Source organism: Pongo abelii, chromosome 4 (assembly GCF_028885655.2).
Source record: "Pongo abelii isolate AG06213 chromosome 4, NHGRI_mPonAbe1-v2.0_pri, whole genome shotgun sequence".
Classification (NCBI taxonomy): domain Eukaryota; kingdom Metazoa; phylum Chordata; class Mammalia; order Primates; family Hominidae; genus Pongo; species Pongo abelii.
In genome coordinates this window covers 111,028,778-111,053,466 of record NC_071989.2, presented here as the reverse complement: position 1 = coordinate 111,053,466, position 24,689 = coordinate 111,028,778, and the positions used below count along the sequence as shown (strand labels likewise).

The 24,689-nt window shown below is 33.3% G+C and overlaps 2 protein-coding genes across 26 annotated transcripts in view; one reads left to right on the top strand and one right to left on the bottom strand.

Annotated features, from left to right (window-relative positions):
- Positions 1-24,689, top strand: part of GIN1 (gypsy retrotransposon integrase 1) — a 156,376-nt gene that overhangs the window by 79,264 nt on the left and 52,423 nt on the right. The gene's annotated exons all lie outside the window — the stretch shown is intronic.
- Positions 1-24,689, bottom strand: part of PPIP5K2 (diphosphoinositol pentakisphosphate kinase 2) — an 81,107-nt gene that overhangs the window by 36,474 nt on the left and 19,944 nt on the right. For 14 of the 25 annotated variants that reach the window (XM_063724206.1, XM_063724210.1, XM_063724204.1 and 11 more), the window contains 12 exons: positions 19,990-20,144; positions 18,630-18,731; positions 17,352-17,513; positions 15,274-15,395; positions 13,903-14,004; positions 12,718-12,804; positions 11,906-11,981; positions 11,708-11,817; positions 10,673-10,758; positions 8,365-8,490; positions 8,105-8,226; positions 7,343-7,525 (listed from right to left, as the gene is read on the bottom strand). In XM_063724206.1, coding sequence (XP_063580276.1) covers positions 7,343-7,525; positions 8,105-8,226; positions 8,365-8,490; positions 10,673-10,758; positions 11,708-11,817; positions 11,906-11,981; positions 12,718-12,804; positions 13,903-14,004; positions 15,274-15,395; positions 17,352-17,513; positions 18,630-18,731; positions 19,990-20,144 — 1,433 coding nt within the window. Of the gene's footprint in view, positions 1-7,342; positions 7,526-8,104; positions 8,227-8,364; positions 8,491-10,672; positions 10,759-11,707; positions 11,818-11,901; positions 11,982-12,717; positions 12,805-13,902; positions 14,005-15,273; positions 15,396-17,351; positions 17,514-18,629; positions 18,732-19,989; positions 20,145-24,689 lie in introns of all 25 variants that reach the window. The other 11 variants (XM_063724205.1, XM_063724209.1, XM_063724211.1 and 8 more) reach the window with 2 other exon arrangements.

Genomic DNA, 24,689 nt, shown 5'->3' with positions numbered 1-24,689 from the left:
GGAAAAATTGAATTAAAAGATAAAAGTAAAAAACTTTATTTCTTAACCTAAGGTCTGTCAGGGTCAAGACACTTTTGCAAGTGATGATACCAGTCATTTAGTCTATTCCTAAAATACTGAGGATCCTGGGAATTTACTCACGTCAATGCAGACATTTTACATTATTACCTGAAGAAAAATGAGTACCCCTTAAATATTTTTTTAAGATTAGGAAACAAACAGAAGTCAGAAGGAGCCATATCAGGACCACAAGGTAGATTCCTAATGATCTCCCATTGAAACTCTTGCAAAACTGCCCTTGTCTGAGAGGAATAAGCAGGAGCATTGTCATGATGGAGGACTCTGTAGTAAAGATTTTGTGGGTGTTTTCTACTAATGCTCTGGCTAACTCTCTCAAAACAATCTCATAATAAGCAGATGTCATTGCTTTTTAGCACTCCAGAAAGTTAGCAAGCAAAATGCCTTGAGCGTCCCAAAAAACTACTGCCATGACCTCTGCTCTTGACCAGTCTGCTACTGCTTTGACTGGACCAATTCTACTTCTTGGTAGCCATTACTCTGATTGTGCTTTATCTTCAGGGTCATCCTGGTAAAACCAGTTTCATCTTCTGTTACAATTCTTCAAGAAATGCTTTGGGATCTTCATCCCACTTGTTTAAAATTTGCATTGAAAGCTCTGCTACTGTCTATAGCTGATCTGAGCATAATGGTTCCGGCACTCTAAGCAGAAAGTTTGCTCAACTTTAATTTTTCAGTCAGAATTGTGTAAGTTAAACCAACTGAGATGTCTATGGTACTGGCTATTGTTTCTGCTGTTAATTATTGGTCTTCTTCAATTAGGACATGAACAAGATTAATTTTTTCCTTGCAAAATTGATGTGGATGGTCTGCCATCGAGGGCTTCATCTTCAACATCATCTCGTTCCATCTTAAAACGAGTTACCCATTTGTATACTGCTGATTTCTTTGGGAAACTGTTCCCATAAACTTTTTGTAAAGTATCAATGATTTCACCATTTTTTTCGCTTAAGCTTCACCATAAATTTGCTGTTTGTTCTTGTTTCAATTTTAGCAGAATTCATGTTGCCCCTCACAGGGGCTCTCTTCAAACTGATGTCTTACTCTCGTTAGTGCCTCAAACTAAATCCTGTTCAGACATATCATAACAAGATAATACAAGATTATTTTAGTGTAAAAAAAAAAAGTTGAAATTTGTGTATAGTTTTTTCATAATGACCATTCATATATGTTCATTGTTCACATTATTGCTAAGGCTTCCAGTCAAAGGTAGGCTTAACTTGGTAATTAAGTTTTTGCAGAGTCAAAAGTTATACACGAATTTTTTTACTGTGAGGGGGACTGGCACTTCTAATCCCAACATTGTCTAAAGGTGAACCGTTTAGTAATAAGATCAAGGAGGAAGTAAAAGACTCAGAATTCATGTTAAAAAATATTAAACCTTAGCTGTCTTATCAATAAAGAAAATTTAGCAGAAATACTCTAACTTAATGGAATTTGATGACAATCTGCTGACTCTGTTAACATGTGTAAATATAGTTCTGACCACTTGACATATATTTACATGTAATAACTCTAGGCATCTATTATTATCTTTTCCCAGATGAGTGACTTACCTGAGGTTAAGCTACTTGCTTAAGATCAAACCACTAGGATGTGAAGGAGTAGGACTCAAATGCAGGTAGTCTGGCTACAGACTGGTGCTCTTAACCACTATCCTATTATGCCTTTGTAATGAATTTGTAATGAATTTTTTTGAATAAAAGCCATCAATAAAAATATAGTTCCACATTCCAGTTTTGACATTTAGCTTGGCAAGTTATTTAACCACATTAAGTAAGTTTCTACAAATATAAAAAATGTCAAGTGCAATTCTACTTCTGGTTATAATAAACTAGGTAGTTTGGACCAATATATCCACTGAAGGGAAGTAAAAATTCTGGGCAAAGAATATCTATATGTATGCTTTAAGGAATCTGTGAAATAACAAGATGGTAAAGAATTGTGGAAGCAAAACTCGAAGGTCAGTGATCCAGAAAGTGAGCCTAGAATTTAAGGCTGTTTCTCCACTGGAAACATTTAGATTTATGAATATAATAAATGACTCCAGTCAAAAGAGTGCATAAAGGAAAATTTACGGCCTAGGGTGCATATTTTGTAAAAGACAGAAAATTAATAACTTAGTAAGTATTCACCTGGTGTTATTAATTTCGAGAATCAGAAAAATAGCAAAATAAAATTAGAGAGGTAGAAGAAATAAAATATTAAGCAATGAGAATTAATCAAATGGAAAATAAGCATATAATTCAGAGACCTAACAAATCTTAACAATGCTTCTTTGAAAGGACTAATAAACTAATCAACCATGGTGAAACTGATCAAGAAAAAAAGGAAAAAAGTATAATGTTATGAAAGAAAAAGGGATATCTCTATAGATCCTACACAAATTACAAAGAAATTATGAACAAACTTCTAAAAAATGTAATTTAATAATACTGACTTAAACATAACTGAGAAGTACTAAACTATTCTGAAATTCATAATTAGGAACTTTCCCACAAAGAAAACACCCACAGGATTTACCATACTATTTACTAGTAAAGTTTACCAAAAATTTAATGAAATATTTGTACATATACTATTCCCCTCAAATAGGAAGCATTCCCTAACTAATTTTACAAGACTAGCATATCCTGACATTGAAATAAAAGACACAACAAAAATAAAAAAGTAAAGGCCAATCTGACTCATGAACATAGATTCAAAATTCCTAACCAAAAATTTCAGCAAACTAAAATCAGTGATATGAAAGAAAAAGATCATACATGGAAAAGTTGAGGATATTCTAGAACCAAGATTAGTTTCACATTCAAAAAACTGTCAGATATAATAGATGAAAGAAAATATGATAAAATTCAGTAAGTTTTTATAATAGAAACTCAGCCAAATAGAAACAATGAAATTTCCTTATTTTGAAGAAGGGCAGCTATATAAAATATCTACAGAAAACTTTGTATTTAATGTACAAGTGTTACTAGAAATGCTACTTTTATTTAATATTATTTTGAGGGTCCTAGCTATGGAAAGCAAGAAAAAGAATTTTTAAAAAACAAAGATTGGAAAAGAAAAAAACGTATGGATGTGCTGTTAAAGAATGAAACAAATCTAGATAAATTATTAGAACTAATGAGTTCGACAAGGTTGATGCCTATAATCTCAATATTTTAAAACTAATTATATTTCTATATAGCAACAACAGAGAATAAAACTTTTAAAGAGGGGCCATTTATAATTGCATAATATCAATCACCTCAGCCTAAATCTAACAAAGATGCACAAGAACTCTGTGAAGTAAATTATAAAACATTATTGAAAGATATTAAAGAATATCTAAATAAATGAACTACACTACATTCACAGATTTAAAGACTAGAGAAAAAAATGTAAATCTGCACAAACTACAGATATAATACAACCTAAATAAAAAATCCCAACAGTATTTTTGACCAGCTTGTTTTAAAATTTATATGAAAATGAAAAAAAAAAACAAACAAAAAACCAAAAAACACTTGAAGAAGGATCCATTTGGGTGTTGGGAGGTATTATTCATTGGCACAGGGATCAACAAACAGAATACAGGGTCCAGAAACAGATCACACATATATAATAGATATGGTACTTCTGAGTAATGGGAAAGAATAGTCTTTTCAGTATGTTCTGCTGGGACACCCAGATATACATATAGTTGCAGGGGAAATAACAACCTTGACATTCTTAGCTCATAGCACACAAAAAAGTCAATTTTATCTGGATTGCAGATAAATGTGAAGAGCAAAACAGTAAGTTTATAGAAGATATATATATCTTATGGCCTCTTCTCAGAAAAAGATATCTTAAACAATATATTAAAATGCATTGACCCTAAGGGGAAAAAAATGAACTTGGAAATCATGAAAAACTGTAACTTTTGCTTATCAAAAGATATTATTGGCTGGGTGTGGTGGCTCATGCCTGGAATTCCAAAGCCTTGGGAGGTCAAGGCAGGAGGGTCACTTGAGGCCAAGAGTTCGAGACTAGCCTGGGCAACACAGTGAGACCCAGTCTCTACAAAAATTTAAAAAGTTAGCTGAGCATGGTGGCGTGCACATGTAGTCTCAGTTACTCAGGAGGCTGAAGCAGGAGAATCGCTTGAGCCCAGGGGTTTCAGGCCGCAGTGAGCTATGATCACACCACTGCACTCCAGCCTCGGTGACAGAGCAAGACATTGTCTCTAAAAAACAAAAAACAAAAAAAAAAAAAGAAAAGACACCATGACATCATTAAGGCTCAGAGTAGGTGGTGTTATCTATATGTTATCTACATATAACAAATAACTCATATCCAGAATATATAAAGAACTTCTACCATCCAAGAAGAAAAACATAGACAATTCACAGAAAAAGGACAAGAGACTTGTCCTCATTCAAGAGGATATCTAAATGGTCAATAGACATTGAAGCCACAATAAATTCTAGGTATATCCACCAGAATGACCAAAATGGAATCATCTGAGAATCCCAAGAATGGAGAATATGTGGAGCAATGACAACTTATCATGGACCTCTGGTGGGAGTCTAAATTAGCTCAATAGCATTAGAAAACACCAAAAGCAGTGGCAACAAAAGCCAAAATTGACAATTGGGATCTAATTAAACTGAAGAGCTTCTGCACAGCAAAAGAAACTACCATCAGAGTCAACAGGCAACCTACAGAATGGGAGAAAAGTTTTGCAATCTACTCATCTGACAAAGGGCTAATATCCAGAATCTACAAAGAACTCAAGCAAATTTACAAGAAAAAAACAAACAACCCCATCAACAAGTGGGCAAAGGATATGAACAGACACTTCTCAAAAGAAGACATTTATGCAGCCAACACACACATGAAAAAATGCTCATCATCACTGGCCATCAGAGAAATGCAAATCAAAACCACAATAAGATATCATCTCACACCAGTTAGTATGGCAATCATTAAAAAGTCAGGAAACAACAGGTGCTGGAGAGGATGTGGAGAAATAGGAACACGTTTACACTGTTGGTGGGACTGTAAACTAGTTCAACCATTGTGGAAGTCGGTGTGGCGATTCCTCAAGGATCTAGAACTAGAAATACCATTTGACCCAGCCATCCCATTACTGCGTATATACCCAAAGGATTATAAATCATGCTACTATAAAGACACATGCACACGTATGTTTATTGTGGCACTATTCACAATAACAAAGACTTGGAACCAATCCAAATGTCCATCAATGATAGACTGGATTAAGAAAATGTGGCACATATACACCATGGAATACTATGCAGCCATAAAAAATGATGAGTTCATGTCCTCTGTAGGGACATGGATGAAGCTGGAAACCATCATTCTCAGCAAACTATTGCAAGGACACAAAACCAAACACTGCATGTTCTCACTCATAGGTGGGAACTGAACAATGAGAACACTTGGACACAGGAAAGGGAACATCATACACCGGGGCCTGTTGTGGGGGTGGGGGGAGGGGGGAGGGAAAGCATTAGGAGATATACCTAATGTAAATGATGAGTTAATGGGTGCAGCACACCAACATGGCACATGTATACATATGTAACAAACCTGCACGTCGTGCACATGTACCCTAGAACTTAAAGTATAATTAAAAAAAAAAAAAGAATGAAAAGACAAAAAAAAAAAAAAACAGTTTGACATTACCTGCTAACGTTGTAAATAAGTATACCATGGTCACAATAATTCCACTCCTACAATATACCCAAGAGAAACGTATGCTCATTGCACAGATGGCATACCAGGATATTCATGGCAACTTTAATCCTAACAGTCCAAAACTCTAACAATAATAGAAAGCATATATAAATTGTAATATGTTCATAAAATAGTACATGGGTCAACAAACTATAGCCTGTAGGTCAAATGTGGCCTGTCACACAGGCCATGAGCTAAGAATGGTTTTTACATGCGTAAAGGCAGTTAAAAAAAAAACAAAAACAATATGCAACAGAGATCATATTTGGACTGCAAAGTCTAATTTTTTTAAATAGAATATTAACTATCTGGCCTTTTACAGGAAAGTTCTGCCAACCCTGAAATGGAATACAACAAACACAGCAATGATTATTAACTATGACCATTACTTAATATGGTTGAATTTCACAAATAAAATATTAAATAAAAGAAGCCAAATATAAAATAAAACATGTTCTATTATATGAACCTTAAAAAATAGCCAAAGTAAATTAATACTGTAGAGCCATTATGGAAAACAGTATGAACATTGCTCAAAAAACTGAAGACAGAATTACCATATGATCCAACAATCCCAATACTAGGTATACAGCTAAAGGAAATGAAATTGTATGTCAAGAAGATTTTGCATTCCCATTTTTATTGTAATACTGTTCACAATAGATAAGATCTGGAATCAACCTGTCCAATAACAGATGAATGAATAAAGAAAGTGTAGTATATATACAAAATGAAGTATCATCATCTAGCCTTAAAAAAGAAGGAAATTCTATCATTAGCAACAACATGGATGAACCTAGAAGACATTATGTTAAGTGAAATAAGCCAGGCACAGAATGACAAATATGTACAATCTCACTTATATGTAGAATCTAAAAAAGTTAAACTCAGAGAAGCAGAGTAAAATTATGGCTACCAGAGGCTGGAAAAGGAAGGAGTTGGGAAGATGGTGGTCAAGGGATACACAATTTCAGTTAGATAGGAGGAATAAGTTCAGGAGCTCTATTGTACAACATGGTGATTATAGTAATAGCAATGTATTTTATCCTTGAAAATCGCTGAGAGTAGATTTTAAATGTTCTCATCGCAAAAAAATAAGGATGTGAGGTAATACATATGTTAATTAGCTTAAGTTAGCCATTTCACAATGCATATATATTTTAAAACATGTTGTGTTATAAACATATATAATTTTAATTTGTCAATTAAAATCAATAGATTTAAAGTTAGAAAAAAGCCAAAAATTAGACTACACTGGTTAGAGACTATACTTATTATTCAAGTAAGTATTCTGGATATGAAAAGAATATAAAAAGTCAGGACAGTAGTTTTTTTGAGGAGGTAGGGAATGGGTTGCGATTGAGAAGGGGCATACAGAAGCCAAAGTTGTTCCAATGTTCTATTTCTTTACCTGGAGGATAATAATATGTGTATTTGCTTTATAATACAATAAGCTCTATATGTATGTTTTATGCACTTATCACTTTTCTGTGTGTGTGTAATATTTCACAATATAAAAGAGTTTGCTAAGACCCACCTTTTCATAATCTTCAGCAGTAAAATCTCTGTCTTTCTGAAGTATTTCATGAAGCCTTGCCTTCACACGTTGCTGACAACTGCTCAGAGAGTCACTATCACTATCCAAAAGACCGTTCATATTTGCACTTTTCACCATCTGAACAAGAATGGGTGTAAGCTCTCCTTCCAAAGCTAAAAGCCCCTAAGCATATTAAATAAAGAAAACACAAATTTAAAAAATTAATATGTAAAATAATATTTTGTTACATACTGATTTTCATAAAGTATAAGTTAAGTTTACCATAAATAAACTTCATTAACACTATGGTTCATTATTGTCATTTTAGAGTCTTACTTGAAAGTTCCAAATACAGAATTTTTAAATATTCCTTGGTTAAAAAAATTTTGTTTTTTGGTTTTTTTTTGACACAAGGGTCTGACACTGTTGCTTGGGGTAGAGTGCAGTGGTGTGATTTTGGCTCATTGCAGCCTTGACCTCCTGGGCTCAGGTGATCCTCCCATCTCAGCCTCCTGAGCTGCTGGGACTACAGGTGTGAACCACTACACCTGGCTAATTTTTATTTTTTTAATTTTTTTGCAGAGACAGGTTTCATCATGTTGCCCAGGCTGGTCTCAAACTCCTGGGCTCTAGTGATCTGACCACCTCAGCCTCCCAAAGTGCTAGGATTACAGGTGTAAGCCACTGCACCCAGCCAAAAATGTTTTAAGATACAATATTAGATTAAAAACTCTAGTAATTCTAAAAAAAAAATATTTATACCTTTGCAAAAGCAGCTGCAGTCATCTGGACTCGTCCTTCATCAGAGGCATATATTTTGAGGTCATGTCTGTAGGTGCTATGTAATCTAAGCAAACCACAACCAGGAAATCCTGCATAATCTCCTGAAAATAAATCCTCAAATCACTTCAGCTATATTTTCATTTCACTGTATTTCTATAAATATTTAATAACATCACAAATGAGGATTTCAAAATACAATTTATGAAATTAGTCAAATTAAAGAAAACTCTAAGATTTACCTTGACCTCCAGGATACATACACCTGAAGGCTCTTCCAAGTTCTTCAGCCTGGACCCTGCCTGCAGGAGTTAATTCACCTCCCCATTTTAGAACCAAAAGTAAAGATGGTTCTTCTCTTCGGCTGTCTATGACACATATGAATGAATAAAGCAAATGTTAAGTTTATTTCTTTAAACAGACTTAAGATTAATTTTTTCTCTGTGCTCTCTTCTGCAGTGAAATATGGCCCATATGTAAGATATTTTCTTCCTTAAATGCTGTTGCATGTATGTTCCTTAATGCCGTTTGTAGGCAGTTGCTTCTGTAAGGAATACTCCCTTGCTATACCTGTTTAAATCTTACTGAAATTTGAAAATCTCTCTCATACTTTAGAAAAATGGCTCCCAATTTTCTTCAGGGATGTAATGTTTCTCCCTTGCCTGCTCTCATAGTAATTTTTCCATTGTACTTAATTTAGTTGTGCTATGTCTGCTGAATTAACAGCTCCTTGATGCGAGAATCCAGGTTTTATCTGCCTTGCTATCAAGCACCCTTTGCAGTGCTGTCCCATAAAAGAAAATACATTAGTTGAAGTGAAGAAGATATATATGTTTTTTTTTTTTTGAGACAGAGTCTCGCTTGGTCGCCCTGGCTGGAGTGCAGTGGCACAATCTCGGCTCTACAGGTGCCTGGCTAATTTTTGTATTTTTAGTAGAGACGGGGTTTCACCATGTTGGCCAGGGTGGTCTCGAACTCTTGACCTCAGGTGATCCACCCACCTTGGCCTCCTAAAGTGCTGGGATTAAGGCGTGAGCCACTGCGCCCGGCCAGATACATATGTTTTTAAGATTGGAAATTGGTGATTTGCATCATTTTTAGGAAGATGTGAGATGACAGAGCCTAACATTTATTCTACTTTAAATTTTATGCAATCTAATAAATTTTACACAAACAAAAGGTAATCAAGAGCAGCTTTTTAAATTTGAAATTGTGGAATCTCTGCATGTTACACATCAGAGTATTTTCTTGGACAAAGAAAATACCATAAGTTAATGAGTTTCTGTACTTAATTTTGACCTACTCCTTTTCATGGTATTAAGATCTGTGTTGGGTTCTGAAAAAAAAGTAATTCAAAAATAAGCATTATAAGCACTAAAAGAACTTAATAATGATTCTTTAAAGGTGAGAGGAAATCACCCCTTCCCCTGCAGCTAGTTCTGTGAGCTTTGTCATGTAGACCAATATTAATTTATGGAAAGAAAGTTAGTTACTTAACTTTTTAAATTATTTGCTTATAGAACGTTTTTGATGATAAATACTAAGATATAGAAAATGAACCTGTATTACTATTAACCACAAAATGTGATAAGAGCAATATATCAAATGTTAAACTAAATATATAAAGATTACTATAAATTTGTGTCTGCATTTAAGATAATCATTACTTTAAGTTTTGCTACTATAAGTAATACCACTATGAATATCCCTATAGATAATCTTTCCCTGAACATCTGAATACTTCTTTGGGTTAGATTCTGATAAGCAGAATTCAGGTCAAAGCGTAAGTACATTTTTTGAAGTTTTTGATATATTGCCAAGTTACTTTTCAAAACACTGTGCCAATTTATACTTCTACTATAGACTGAAATCCTGTCTCAATGAATTCTCATCAGCACACTTTATTACCAGTTTAAAACAGAAATGAATAAAACACTTTGCCAATATGATAGGCAAGACAGATTATTATTACTATCATTATTATTTTATTGGTCATCTGCATTTCTCTATGAAATGACTTCCCCAATCCCTACCCTTTTCTTTTATAAGGTAAATGCATTTATGAATGTGGATAATGACTGCTCTTAGGAGACCAAACTTGTTTAAAGACTAACTCTGGTTTACTGGGTGGAAGAAAATACCCATTTATTTTAGAAACAGGTTAATTGTATATTTTTTCAAAGTCCTTTTGTACTTCTTGGCCTTTCTTCTTATATACTCTGCCTTCTACTATCAAAAGGTGATGTAAGGAGCCCATTAAATAACACTTAGTTATAAATAAATAAGTTTTCCGAAACAATCCCACAGTTAAAAGGAAGTCCTATGCAGTTTTCAGAATAATAAAATCTATCCTTTAAAGAATAGGTAATTTTAAAATTGTATCCTTTATTTAAAGAAAAGGAAGCACAGCTAAGATAATTCCACTTTATTTTTCCTCACCATGCCATTCCCTAAACTACTAAGCAAAAGATGGTCCAAAGGTAATCAACAGTGAATAACAAGTTACTACATATAAATAAAACTACTGTATAAGCATTAAGAATGACATACCCTCCTCTTCACTAGATGTTTTAGGACAACCATGAGGGAGATAGGTCAACTGAACCTTACGATTTATTCCAGAAAAATGACCATACCTGAAAAACAAAATGATAAACAGAATAGAACATGTAGGGAAAAACTAATTCTCACATATTCATGCTCCCTTTTATTTGTAACCGCCTGTTTAATTCTTCAAAACATTCTATCAAAAAAAAAATTGTACCATATATAATCATTCTAACCACATTAAAAACAAAAATGTTTTTCTAAAAATTACAGGCGTGGGTGCCATGGCTCAAGTCTGTAATCCCAGCACTTTGGGAGGCCGAGGTGAGTGGATCATTTGAGGTCAGGAGTTCGAGACCAGTCTGGCCAACATGGTGAAACCGTCTCCACTAAAAATACAAAAATTAGCCAGGCACGGTGGTGTGCGCCTGTGGTCCCAGATACTTGGGAGGCTGAGGCATGAGAATTGCTTGAACTTCGGAGGGGGAGAGGTTGCAGTGAGCTGAGATCACACCACTGACTCCAGCCTGGGTGACAGAGTAAGACCCCGTCTCAAAAAAAAAAAAAAAAAAAAAAGACAACTCTGAAGAGATAAAGTACAGAAATATGTAAAAACACAGATGTATGTGTTTTAAGAAATAAAGGAAATAAGATTGTAAGAGGTTAAAAATGTAAAGCTGTAACAGGAATATTGGTGGGTATCCATTTTACTTGATTAAGGCAAAATTCAAATTTTTTATATTTAAACTGCAATGAATCTATGGTCAAGTTAGCAATGTGGCCTTCATTCTAAGCAGTATTTCACAGAAGACACAAATTTAATGTCCTTGTTTAATCTTCTCACCAAAATTAAAACTAAAGCTAAAACCTTCAATACAACAATCTATTTTTTTACATTAGATTTTCCTTCATGTCTCAACTATAGTAACAAAGAGTAAAAAGATCAGACTGTGAAAGTAATTAAAATGGAAAATCACATACATTAAAAAAAAGAGCTATATGTAGTACCGCAATTAAGGGTTTCAAAAAGATACTCACATCTCTAATACAGTCTTAAGTTGTTCCAGTTTTGGCTTGTTTTCTTCAATTTCAGAATCATTATTTTGCCCCAGCTCCATAAGAAGCTGTCGTGCAATATCTAGCACTTCCTATAAAATAAATTAACAAAAAATTGAATTTTTATGTAATTTCACCACTAAAAAATTTAAAACTAAACAAGAAAGCAAATACACTTGCCTGTAACTGTTTTGGTTTTTTGAGTTTTAATTTCCCTGATTTATATCCATCACACTTTTCAAAAAGATCAAAAAATCTTATAAAAAAGACAGAACACTGTTAGTCACTTGCAATAATTAACATTACCAATATATGTTTAAACTAACAAATAATAAATGATAAGCTATGGGACTAGAACTTGGGACCTAAGGATTTCAAGTACTGTGTTTCCTCTTTCACTGTACATGTTGCTGCTCAACTTTGATTGATAAAACTTAGTACTTTCCTAAATGATACCAAACTAATAATCATCATACTACTTTTCAAAGTTTTTTCACGGAAGCCAAACATACAATTATAGTTCATAATATTATATATTTTCTGAAGTCGTTGCATATATATTGAAAATTACTTGTGTCAACACATACTTAATAGCTCAGGGTTTTCAAATTTTATCATCTCCAAATCAAACACTGGATAGAAATAACAGAAACTTTTCATTCTACTAATTTTCTTCTAAAAGGCTGAGGGATTACTCACTCTCAGAATGCAATACAAGAGAGTGATAAGCAAATATTAAATAGAACACCTTTATGACAATAAATGAAAGCCAGGGCAGACTGATGATATTTATGAATATTGCCACAATAATTTTAGATGCTAATGAACATATTTTAAATGGATTTTGTACGCATCCACTGGTTTAAATATAAATGGCCAAGAGACAGTAGATAAAAGTTTTTCTATATGATGTATTAATCAAAAGAGTTGATCACTTATCAGAAATCTTAAAATTATATCATGCATGTTAAATTATTCATCTTAAAACATACTTCTGATGTCTCACTTCCATTTTCATTTTTTGTTTTGGTGTTCGATCCCCATGACGTATAACAGCTATGACACATCTAAGTTCCATCCTAAAATGAAAAAATATATATGTTCTTAATTCTCTAAAAAAGATTTGTGTTGTATAATTCAGATTAATATGAACATTTAGTCATCTATTTAAAGCCATCTTTTACTATTTCAAGATCTCTCCCATGAAGAATAATACTTATAACAATCTAGTTTTAACTTTATGAAATAAAATTCAAAAAGAACTTAAGAAGCTGGGGGAGGGAGGTGATATTAAGCTATATAATAGAATACAACCTTTTCTTCTCTAGAAATGGCTACATTAACTCTGGGATAAAAGTAGATGGACTACAATTTCTGAGCTTTCTTAAATATCTGATCCATAGCATTAGGTCACTACAGACTGAGACTTCATTAAATCAAAATAAAGCTTTACATGATGGTTGCTATATTTAATATATTTGCTAAGTTTTGCCCATGTAAGGAGGACAAGTATTTACAACTCAAATTACTGGAAGATAAAATCATCTTAGAAGCATGCTAGAATTCAGAGGTATAATCTAGTGTGTGCTGAAGTGTGAACTGCAGAACATAACCCTGCAGGATTATCAATTGAGTTACCTGAAAATAATTTTATTTAACACTTGCGTGTTAAATCAGTATGAAAAATGCTGATTAAAAACAAAATCAGTTCCCCTCATCATCAGTATGTGTCAGGATATTTAATGTGTTAATATAAATATCTAAGTTGTGAAAAAAAAGCATTCAGTCAACTGACATGAATTTAAAGGAATAATTTTCAGTAAGAGAATGTTATAAAACATTTTGGCAATACTGGTATAATCATGCAAGATATGACTTGAGAGAGCAAAAGTTGTAAGACCACTATGAACCTTTAAGTAACATTCCTATTGGTACCTTTTTTATTTTATGGCTTGATTAAACAATTCTATAATTATCCAGGCATGTTTCAGTAGTTTATTTGTAACAATTAGTGGACCCTTATAAATACGTATAATCTACTCCTCTATCTTCAAGCTGAATCATATGAAATCATACACACTAAAGTGTCTAATCATCATTCAGAAATTTAATTTTTATCTTAATAGCACAGATGACAAGGAAAACTCAATTTCGAAATGAAAATAATTCAGACTTACATAGTTCCAGATGTAGTTGGTACAATTGGGATATCTTCAGCTTCTAAGGGTATTGACCATGGAATATGAAACTGTGGAGCAAGTTCTCGCATTACAATATTTCTTCAAGACAAAAAAGAAAAGATTTAAAATTAGTACATTTTAAGACAAAACTGGGTACTTAATGAGAATGAGAATCATAAGAATTAAACTATCTAGTGATTACATCACATAAAAAATAACCCACAGAATCAATTCCGATCAAGAAAAAATAAAAATCAGCAGTTCTAAATTGATATATTAGACACATCAATGGGATTTCACAAATTTTAGATTATTTACTTTAGTTTTAAAATATCAATCAACATTGGATTCAAAGAAATCACTATAATTACATCACATCTAATTACATACATTCTGAAATTCAAGATTGTCTCTTCAGTGTGGCTACTGATAAATTCTTATCAGTTTATTGAACATCTATAATGCTACTCTAAATACTGTGTTCATCTTAACAAATCACTACTATACTAATAGGGTTAAAAATGGAAAAATGTTTACTTTTTGGCTTTGTTTAAATTTAGCATTTATTTATGTTAAAATTTAGTAAACTCTCCCTAACATCACTTTAAGTGTAAGTTTGTAAATCTTTGAAACATACTATGGGTTAAATGTTCTTAATCTGAAAATCTGAAATCCAAAACACTTCTGGTCCCATGCATTTTGGATAAGGGATACTTAACCAGTATAAAAGCTAGCTCCAATTATTGAACATTTTTTAATGTAAGTTTCCTATGGATTTGTCATATATACCTGGAAATGTCTTAAAAACAGTTATTGCCTTGCTAGTCTTCTGAATCAAGGTATAAAGAAAACAGGTTGAAGAATATAAAAATGGCATTTCTACCTACAACAATTTTTTTACATTCACTTGATAATCTTATGAAAATATCATCAAGTAATATATGGTTGTAGAATGAATTGTCATGCAAAAGAGTCATGAATTCTAAATATTTCTATTTTACTCTGTTTATTTCATGAATGTTAATTTTGTCCATTAAGTAGAAGAAAACCTTTTCCACTATAACTACATGGCAAAAATTTGAGGAATAAGGTATTCTAACAAATAAACTTTTGACTAATAATCAACATGTTATAGTATTTGTAAACACATGAAGTTAAAGGTTTTCATCTATACTGATCATAAATTAATCTGTCTTTGATAAGCCAAAGTATAATTCAGGATCTGGCATAGTCTCTGGGGGTATCATTTTATGAACACTGATCTTTACTCTAGAATGCTTAAAAACCCTGACCATTTAATGTTAACAGTTATTTGGTTTCTGAATAACTAGTATATGAAGGTAAAAAGAAAATTTTCAAAATTCTTACCCAAGTATTTTTGCACAGTCGTCATAATACTTCATGGAATTTTTCACAAAACTGAAGCCATTGACATCACAGACATAGGACTGTCCATTGGCCCGTAACAAATCAAAGCCACAAACTGTTTGCTATTTAAAATAAGTTATAAACTTTAAGGTTTTATTTAAATTATTAAGATTCACAGTTTTCTAGTCGTATCAGAACATATCAAATTTTATAAATGCTTAAAAGTATATTACTATATAGTGGTTTGCTTCATAATAAGAAATGAAAGAAATTACTTATTCGTAACTTGAGTACTCTGAAAATACATTATAGAGGCTATATGATTATTTAAGTCTTTCATCATAAAGTAGATGTAGAACAATAATGCAGAAGGGACTACAGAGGCCCAAAAATAATATATTTGATCACAAAGTTCTTCAATTAACATTTAATTTAAAAACAAAAGCGAAATTTTTAAAGGATCTGATAAAAAAAAAAACAAAAAACTTGGCACTAGCAGAAATTACACCATGTTAATCAAAAAAAAAAAAAAAGAAGAAGGATGGACGTGGACGTGGAGAATAGTTTTGAGGACATATTCCAGAGGAAATCTTGTGATCTGTTTTGTTTGGTTTTGAGAGGTAGTGTCGCTCTGTCACCCAGGCTAGAGTACAGTGGCACAATCTTGGCTCACTGCAACCTCCACTTCCCAGGTTCAAGGAATTCTTGTGCCTCAGCCACCAGAGTAGCTGGGATTACAGGCGTGAGCCACCACAAGGCTAATTTTTGTATTTTTAGTAGAGACAGGGTTTTGCTATGTTAGCTAGGCTGGTCTGGAGCTCCTGGCCTCAAGTGATCCACCTACCTCAGCACCCCCAAAGTGCTGGGATTATGGATGTGAGCCACCATGCCCGGTCGAAATCCTGTGATCTTTTAAACCCCTAATACCACATATTCGTGAACACCTGTAATAAATTTACTTTATCTGGGAGAAGAAAATGGCCAAAAGGCATGAATTTGCCACTCAGGCTCTAAGAACTTTCTGATCTACATTTTAAGTTCAATCATCAGGTATTAGTATAATGTGATTTTTTGTCACAGCTTTCAGAATCCTAGCATAATAAAAGGATTTCTATAAAGCTATTAAAACTTATTTACAGGCTAACATTCCTTCCATGAAAGACACTTCAAATTATTAAGGCACAAAGTAATTCTTTATTATTTAATAACCAGTAATATATACTAGTCTTTAAGATTTCAAAAAGGTAAAATTTTTATCCTTCATTAAAGGAAGGTTGTAGTACTTCTATTTAAATCTTTACTATACAGTAGTTAGGAAGAAACTTAACAATATAGATTGAGAGAATTAGTCAAATGTCAGAAGTAAAAAAGTTTTTTTCAAGAAATGGTTTTGGCTGGGTGCAGTGGCTCACACCTGTAATTCCGGCACTTTGGGAAGCCGAGGTGGGCGGATCATGAGGTCAGGAGTTTGAGATGAGCCTGGCCAACGTGGCGAAACCCCCTCTCTTCTAAAAATACAAAAATAAGCCGGGCGTGGTGGTGGGTGCCTGTAATCCCAGCTACTCTGGAGGCTGAGGCAGGAGAATCGCTTGAACCCGGGAGGCAGAGGTTGCAGTGAGCCGAGATCGTGCCACTGCACTCCAGCCTGGGTGACAGTGAGACTCCGTCTCAAAAAAAAAAAAAAAAAAAGAAATGTTTTTATATTGTTTTCATGAACATAGACCACTGAGAACTGTTTTCATTCAACAAAAAAATCTTACCAATTCTATGAAAGTAACACTTAAAGCCAGTTTCAAAAAGTATGCTAGACAATAACCCTAAAACACTGATCAGCTGAGTCATTTCTGAATTTTAATTTTATTTTTAATTTCTGAATAAACTGACCAGGTTTTCTTTTATATAATACAAAAGAATATATTGGCACCACAAGAATCCCTTGAAAAGTACATGAACTATTCCGATGTATTAACTACTTTCTTGGTTTACTTCTCCAATTATAAGCACCAATAATGTCTTAGTCAAAAAAGAAAATTAGAATTTACCTTTATACGGATCTATAGGCTTGTATAACATCTTACCTTAAAAGCAAGGCAGACTTTCCAAGCAATTAATTTCTCTCGTGCATTGAGAATAACAGGGTATCTTACTTCTTTTCCTTCACTGTCTCGTTCCACCTTGCCATCAAGGGCTGGAGATTTTCGAGCTTCAGCATGGGCATAATCTGGACCCACTGTATAAACCTTTCACAAATGTTAAATAAATGTATAAATATATATGTATGTGTGTGTGTGTGTGTAACCAACAGACAACAAATACAATGAAAAAATAACTAAAAAATAGTTCAGAATCCAGGCTAGTAGACACATCTTTCTATTTTCATGCCCAAATTTTCGGTTCATTGGGAAAGGTTGTAAGTAATCATTATATGGCAAAATTGGTAAAGTGAAGTTTCATTCTCTATAGAAAACTATTATATTGAGTATTACGAGGGAATACTAGGATGTATACAATGTGATCGCTCTCCTCAAATTGTTTTAGTTTAACAAATGAGAGATGCGAATAACTATAAAACTTACAGGAAAAAAAAACCTTCCAAAAGAACATCTTTAAAAGGGTGAGGGCATGAATCTGAGTGCAGGTAAGAGAAGAAAAGTAAAAGAAAGAGGCATGAACAGCATGATGTATTCAGGTATTGGCAAGTTATCTGATGTAGTTTATACTGTAAGAAATGAGGTTTATAAGACAAACAGAGGACAGACTGAAATATCTTCTATGGCAGGATTATGAATCTGGTTATTATCCTGTGGTCAATAAGGATCCACTAGAGAATTTTTAAGGATTCATACTCGGATTTATACTTTAGAAAACATTCTGGTTAGAGAGAGAATGGCTGAAGGTAAAGCGATTAAGACCTATTTGTCATCAACTAAAATGACAGACATGTTTTATATCACATCACGGTTGTCACAGATCTCAAAACCTCACTTAAACTAATCACTGCTTGGAAACTGTGGTGGTTATTAGACCTTTATCCCTGGTATCTTATTATTTAATGCCCCTTTAAAGACATATTATGTGTAACACAAAGTTGGTTTTTAAATATTTTATTATATTTGAATAAAATTTGTCTCCATCAAAATCTTACATGTTTAAAGCATTTAAAAACACCACTCTTAAAAAAGAGTCCATAGGCTTCAGACTGCTAAAGATGTTGATGGTACAAAACATGAGGAATCCCTAATCAAAAAGAAAGAGATCCAGAATAAAGGTTAGATATAGCTAAAGATTAACTAGTTTTTCTGATATCATTGGTAAACTTGAAATATAAAACTAAAACCTATTTTAATCAATCCTACCTTAACATCAGTACCATCTGTGGGCATAAACTCTTCATATATATATGAGCCTGTTTTTCGTACATTGCTTTCTGGAGAATAAACACTACTTCTACTGCCAATCTGAAAACAAAAGATGTCCATCGATATAAAAAAGCAAATAATTTCCCTCATTTTTATGATAAAATGACAAATAGTTTATTTACCATCTATTTCCATCTTAGACATTTTCAAATACATTTTTTAATCCACAAATATTTAACAAAACTTACTACATACTTGGCACTATAGTAGTCTCTATTGTTACCATAACTTATATATTAAAGAAAACAGAAATACAATGAACATTAAGAATTATGTTCCTAAGATTCATCCAGGTTGCTGCATGTAACTCAAGCTTGTTCATTTTTACTATTCTAGAATCTTCCACTGTGTAAATACACCAGAATTTATCCATTCTCCTATTAATGTATGTTTAGGTTGTTTTCCAAGCTTTGGTGATTACAACAATGTTGCTTTCAACATTCTTATGTGTCCCAACAGCAAACATGTATAAGTGTTTCTAAAGTATATAATAAAAGTGGAACTGCTCATTAATAGAATGTGCTCATATGCAACTTGTGAAGATAATGAAAAATCTTTATCAACTATTTTAACAATGTAGGGTCTCATCAGCAATGTGTAAGTTTTCACTGTTCTACATCCTTGTTTACACTTGTTATTGTTAGGCTTCTTAATATCTGCTACTTTAATGGATGTTAAAATGGTATCTCACTGTGTTCTTAATTTGAATTTCCATCAATTTCTATACATGTATATGCATTTTACATTCCGATACATTGCTAAATTATGTTGTTAAGAGGCTACATTGCTTTGTATTTCTGCCAACAATGTTTGGCCTTGTGCTTATTTCTCAACTAGCTCAATATTTTTTATCTTTGTCAATCCAAAAAGATAAAATGACATTACAATGTCATTATATCTCAATTTAATTTGCATTTGAGTACAATTAAGTATACTTTCATGTATGTAAAGTTATTAGTGTTACTTTTTCTATGAGCTGTTATTTTTCTGGGCCATTATTCTAAAAGACTGCTACTGCTTAAGTGAATTTGTAGTTTGACAGATATACAAAATGGGAGGGAAAAGAAAAGTCAAGTATCTTTCCTGGCATTCTGCAGGCAGAAATTCTATTTAACAACATTAAATAACTAAAATGATGCCATGCTTTTCTAACAAAGTATATCAGTTTTATAAACTTATCTCTAAATGATATTTTCAAGAGTTCAATATTTAACCATAATTAAATGCTTGATTGCTTTTAATAACACATGACAATGTATAAAGAAGAGTATTCATACAAAAGTTACAAAGGTGTTACCTTTCTAAAGAGTCTTTGACTTCCACCACCAGCAGAAGTTGGGTAATAAATGTAAACATTGTGATCTTCTGCACTGACTGGCTTTTCTACAAATGGCTTTTGAAAAACTTCCCCATTTACTTCTACGTGATCTTCCCCTTCAATCAGGTTACATTCTATAAAACAAACACGATTGCAAGAAATATCACATATTCTTATTATATTATCAGGACACCACATTATTATCAAGGACTTTTTTACTAAAAGACCATAAAAGAAAAGTAAACTTGGATAATGTACTTACTTGATTTTAATTATCCATGTTTATGTAAATAACATGTGCCAACATTTATGATACATATGGCACTAAAAGCTATAGTTCTTCAAAATTTTACAGACTTACCATTTCACACTATCACACCACAGAATTCAAAGTTAGACATGAAATTATTATATCAAGAAAGACTGAGAAGTAACTCAAGAATGCCACCATCTTCTGAAAACTGTGAGATTATTCGTATCACAGATATCGTAAAACATGAAGTTATTTAAGTTAGAAAGTAACTTATATGCTAAGTAAGCCAGCAATTCAATTAGAAAGTTAATTTTTTACCTCTAGACAAGAAAAGTTTCTTGTTTCAGATGATGATTACTTTATATCTTTTTTAAATGTTATTTTTAATCATCATGGGTACATAGTAGTTGTATATATTTTTGCGGTCCATGTGAAATTCTGATACAGGCATACAATGTGTAATAATCAAACTGGAATAGTTGGGGTATTCACCACCTCAAACATTTATCATTTCTTTGTGTTAGGAACATTCTAATTTCACTCTTAGTTATTTCAAAATATAAAATAAATTATTGTAAACTATAGTTACCCTATTATGCTACCAAATACTGGATCTTATTTATTCTAACTGTATTGCTATACTCACTAACCATCCTCACTTCATCCCCGTCATCCTTGCAACCCTTCCCTCCAGTAACAATTATTCTACGCTCAAGCTCTAAGAGTTCATCTTTTTTTTAAGCTCCCACATGTGAAAACATGCAATATTTCTTTCTTGCCTGGCTTATTTCACTTAACATAAGACCTCCAGTTCCATCCATGTTGTTGCAAATGACAGGATTTCATTATTTTTATAGCTGAATAATATACCATTATCTATAGGTACCACATTTTCTTTATCCATCCATTAATGGACCCTTAGGTTGTTTCTATACTGGCTATTCCAAGTGGTGCTGCAATAAACATGAGTGCAAATATCTCTTCAATATACTGATTTCCTCTTTTTTGGACATATACCCAGCAGTGGGATTGCAAGATCATATGGTAGCTCTATTTTTAGTTTTTTGAGGAACCTCCATTTTGTTCTCAATAGTGGCTTTACTAATTTACATTCCCACCAACAGTATTCCCTTTCTCCACATCCTCACAAACATTTCTTATTGCTTGTCTACTTGATAAAAGCCATTTTAACTGGGATGAGTTGGTATTTCATTACAGATTTGATTTGCATTTCTCTGATGATTGGTGACGTTGAGCATATTTTCATATACCTATTGGCCACTTGTGTGTCTTCCTTTGAGAAAAATCTGTTCGAATCTTTTGCCCATATTTTAATTAGATTTTTTTTCCTACAGAGCTGTTTGAGCTTCTTATATATTCTGGTTATTAGTCCCTTCTCAAATGGGTAGTTTACAAATATCTCCTCCCATTCTGTGGACTGTCTCTTCACTGTATTGTTTCCTTTGCTGTGCAGAAGCCTTTTAGGTTGATATGATCCCATTAGTATATTTTTGCTTTGGTTGCCTGGGTTTCTGAGGTCTTACTCAAGAAATCTTTGCCCAGACCAGTATCCTGGAGTGTTTCTACAGTGTTTTCTTCTAGTAGTTGCATAGCTTCAGGTCTTAGATTTAAGTATTTAATCCATTTTGATTATGTAAATGGAGAGAGATAGGGGCCTATTTCATTCTGGATATAGATATCAAGTTTTCCCAACACTACTTACTGAAGACACTGTCCTTTCCCCAGTGGACATTCTGGTCAACTTTGTCGAAAATGAGTTAACTGCAAATGTGTGTATTTTTTTCTGGATTCTGCATTCTGTTCCATTGGTCTATATTTTGACGCCAGTACCATCCTGTTTTGGTTACTATAGCTTAGCAGTATAACTTGAAGTCAAATAATGTGATTCCTCCAGTTTTGTTGTTTTTGCTCAGGCTGGCTATGGCTATTCTGAGTTTTTTGTGGTTCCATATAAATTTTAGTATTTTTTTCTATTTCTGTGAAGAATGTCTTTGCTATTCTGACTGCATTGAATCTGTAGATGGCTTTGGGTAGTATGGCAATTTTAACAATACTGATTCTTTCAATCTATGAAAATGGAGTATTTTTCCATTTTTTGTGTGTTCTCTTCAATTTTTTTCATCAGCATTTTATGGTTTTCATTGTAGAAGAGATCTTTCATTTCTTTAAGTGAATTCCGAGGTATTTAATTTATTTGTAGCTATTGTAAATGGGATTACTTTTTAATTTTTTTGGTTTCTTTTTCAGATTGTTTGCTGTTTGCATATAGAAATGCTATGGATTTTTGTAAGTTGATATTGTATCCTGCAACTTTACTGAACTTGTTCTAACAGTTTTGTGGTAACGACTCTAGGATTTTCTAACTATAAGATCATATCATCTATAAACAAGAATAATTTAACTCCTTTCTTTTCAATTTGGATGCCCTTTATTTCCTTCTCTTCCCTCATTTCTCTGGCTATAATTTCCAGTATTATGTTGAATAAAAGAGATGAAAGTAGACATCCTTGTCTTGTTCCAAGTCTTAGAGGAAATATTTTCATCTTTTCCCTGTTCAGTATAATGTTAGCTGTGGGTTTGTCATATAGGGCTTTTATCACATAGAGGTAAGTTCATTCTATACCCAATTTTTTGAGAGATTTTATCATGAAGGTATGTTTAATTTTATCAAATGCTTTTTCTCCATCAATTGAAATGATCATATGTAGACAGTATAGAGTATAGAGTTGGATCTTTTTTTTTTTAATCCATTTAGCAACTCTAAGTGTTTTGATGCAAGAATTTAGCTCATTTGCATTCACATTATTATTGATAGGTAAAGACTTGCTTCTGCTATTTTGGTATTTGTTTTCTGAGGTTTCTATTTTTTTGTCCTCCCTTCCTTCCTTCCTGTCCTATCTTCCTTTGTGGGAAAGTGATTTTCTGCCTGGGCATGATGGTCCCCAGCACTTTGGGAGTCTGAGACAGGAGGATCACATGAGCCAAGGAGTTTTGAAACCAGCCTGGGCTACACAGTGAGATCCTGTCTCTACAAAAAATAATTACTTCGGCCTGGTGGCTTGTGCTTGTAGTCCCAGCTACTCAGGAAGCTGAAGTGTGAGAATCACTTGGGAGTCGAGGTTACAGTGAAAAGTGATCACGCCACTTCACTTCAACATGGGTGAAGAGCAAGACCCTGTCTCAAACACGTATACATATGTAATTCTCTCTGGTAGTATGTTTTAATTTCTTTTTATTTTTTGTGTATCTGTTACAGGTTTTTGTTTTGTGATTACCATAAGGCTTACAAATAACATTTTATTGCAATTATTTTAAATTGATGACAACTTAACTCTGATTACAAAGAAAATAAAAAGAGAAAATTTTAAAAACTCTACATTTTAACTCCATTTCCCTCCATCCATGTTTTGACTTTTTGTTGTCTCTCTTTTTATGTTTCTATACTCGTAAAATGTTGTTGTAGTTATTATTGCTGACAGGTTTGCCTTTTAGTCTTCCTATGAAATATATAAGAGGTTTGTACACCACAATGACAGTGTTAGAGTATTACGTATTTATCTGTGTACTTACTATTACCAGTGAGTTTTACACATTCAGATGATTTCTTGAATTTTTTTTTTTGAGACGGAGTCTTGCTCAGTTGCCCAGGCTGGAGTGCAGTGGCGCCATCTTGGCTCACTGCAAGCTCCGCCTCCTGGGTTCATGCCATTCTCCTGCCTCAGCCTCCCGAGTAGCTGGGACTACAGGCGCCCGCCACCATACCCGGCTAATTTTTTTTGTATTTTTAGTAGAGATGGGGTTTCACCATGTTAGCCAGGATGGTCTCCATCTCCTGACCTCGTGATCCACCCACCTTGGCCTCCCAAAGTGTTGGGATTACAGGCGTGAGCCACTGCACCGGGCCCAGATGATTTCTTATTTTTAACGTCTTTTTCTATTAGATTGATGAACTCCTTTTAGCATTTCCGTAAAAGATCTGTAAGATCTTTTTCCTATCCCATTCTATAAGGATAGAAAAATACCAGGATACTGGTAATTCATGAATCCCTCAGCTTCTGTTTAGTAAAGTCTATTATGTCTTCATGTTTGAAGGATAATTTTGCTGAGCAGAATATTCTAGGTTGGAAGTTTTGTTTTTCCTTCAACACTTTAAATGCCATCACACTCTCTCCTAGCCTATAAGCTTTCTGCTTAGATGTCAGCTGCCAGTGGTATCAGAGCTTCTTTACATGTTATATACATCTATTCTCTGGGTGCTTCAAGGATCTTTTTTTATCCTTGACCTTTGAAAGTTTAATTAATATATGCCTTGAGATAGTCTTATTTGGGTTAAATCTTCATATTCTTCTATGACCTATGGATATTCATATCTTTCTTTAGGTTTGGAAAGTTCTGTTATTGTTTA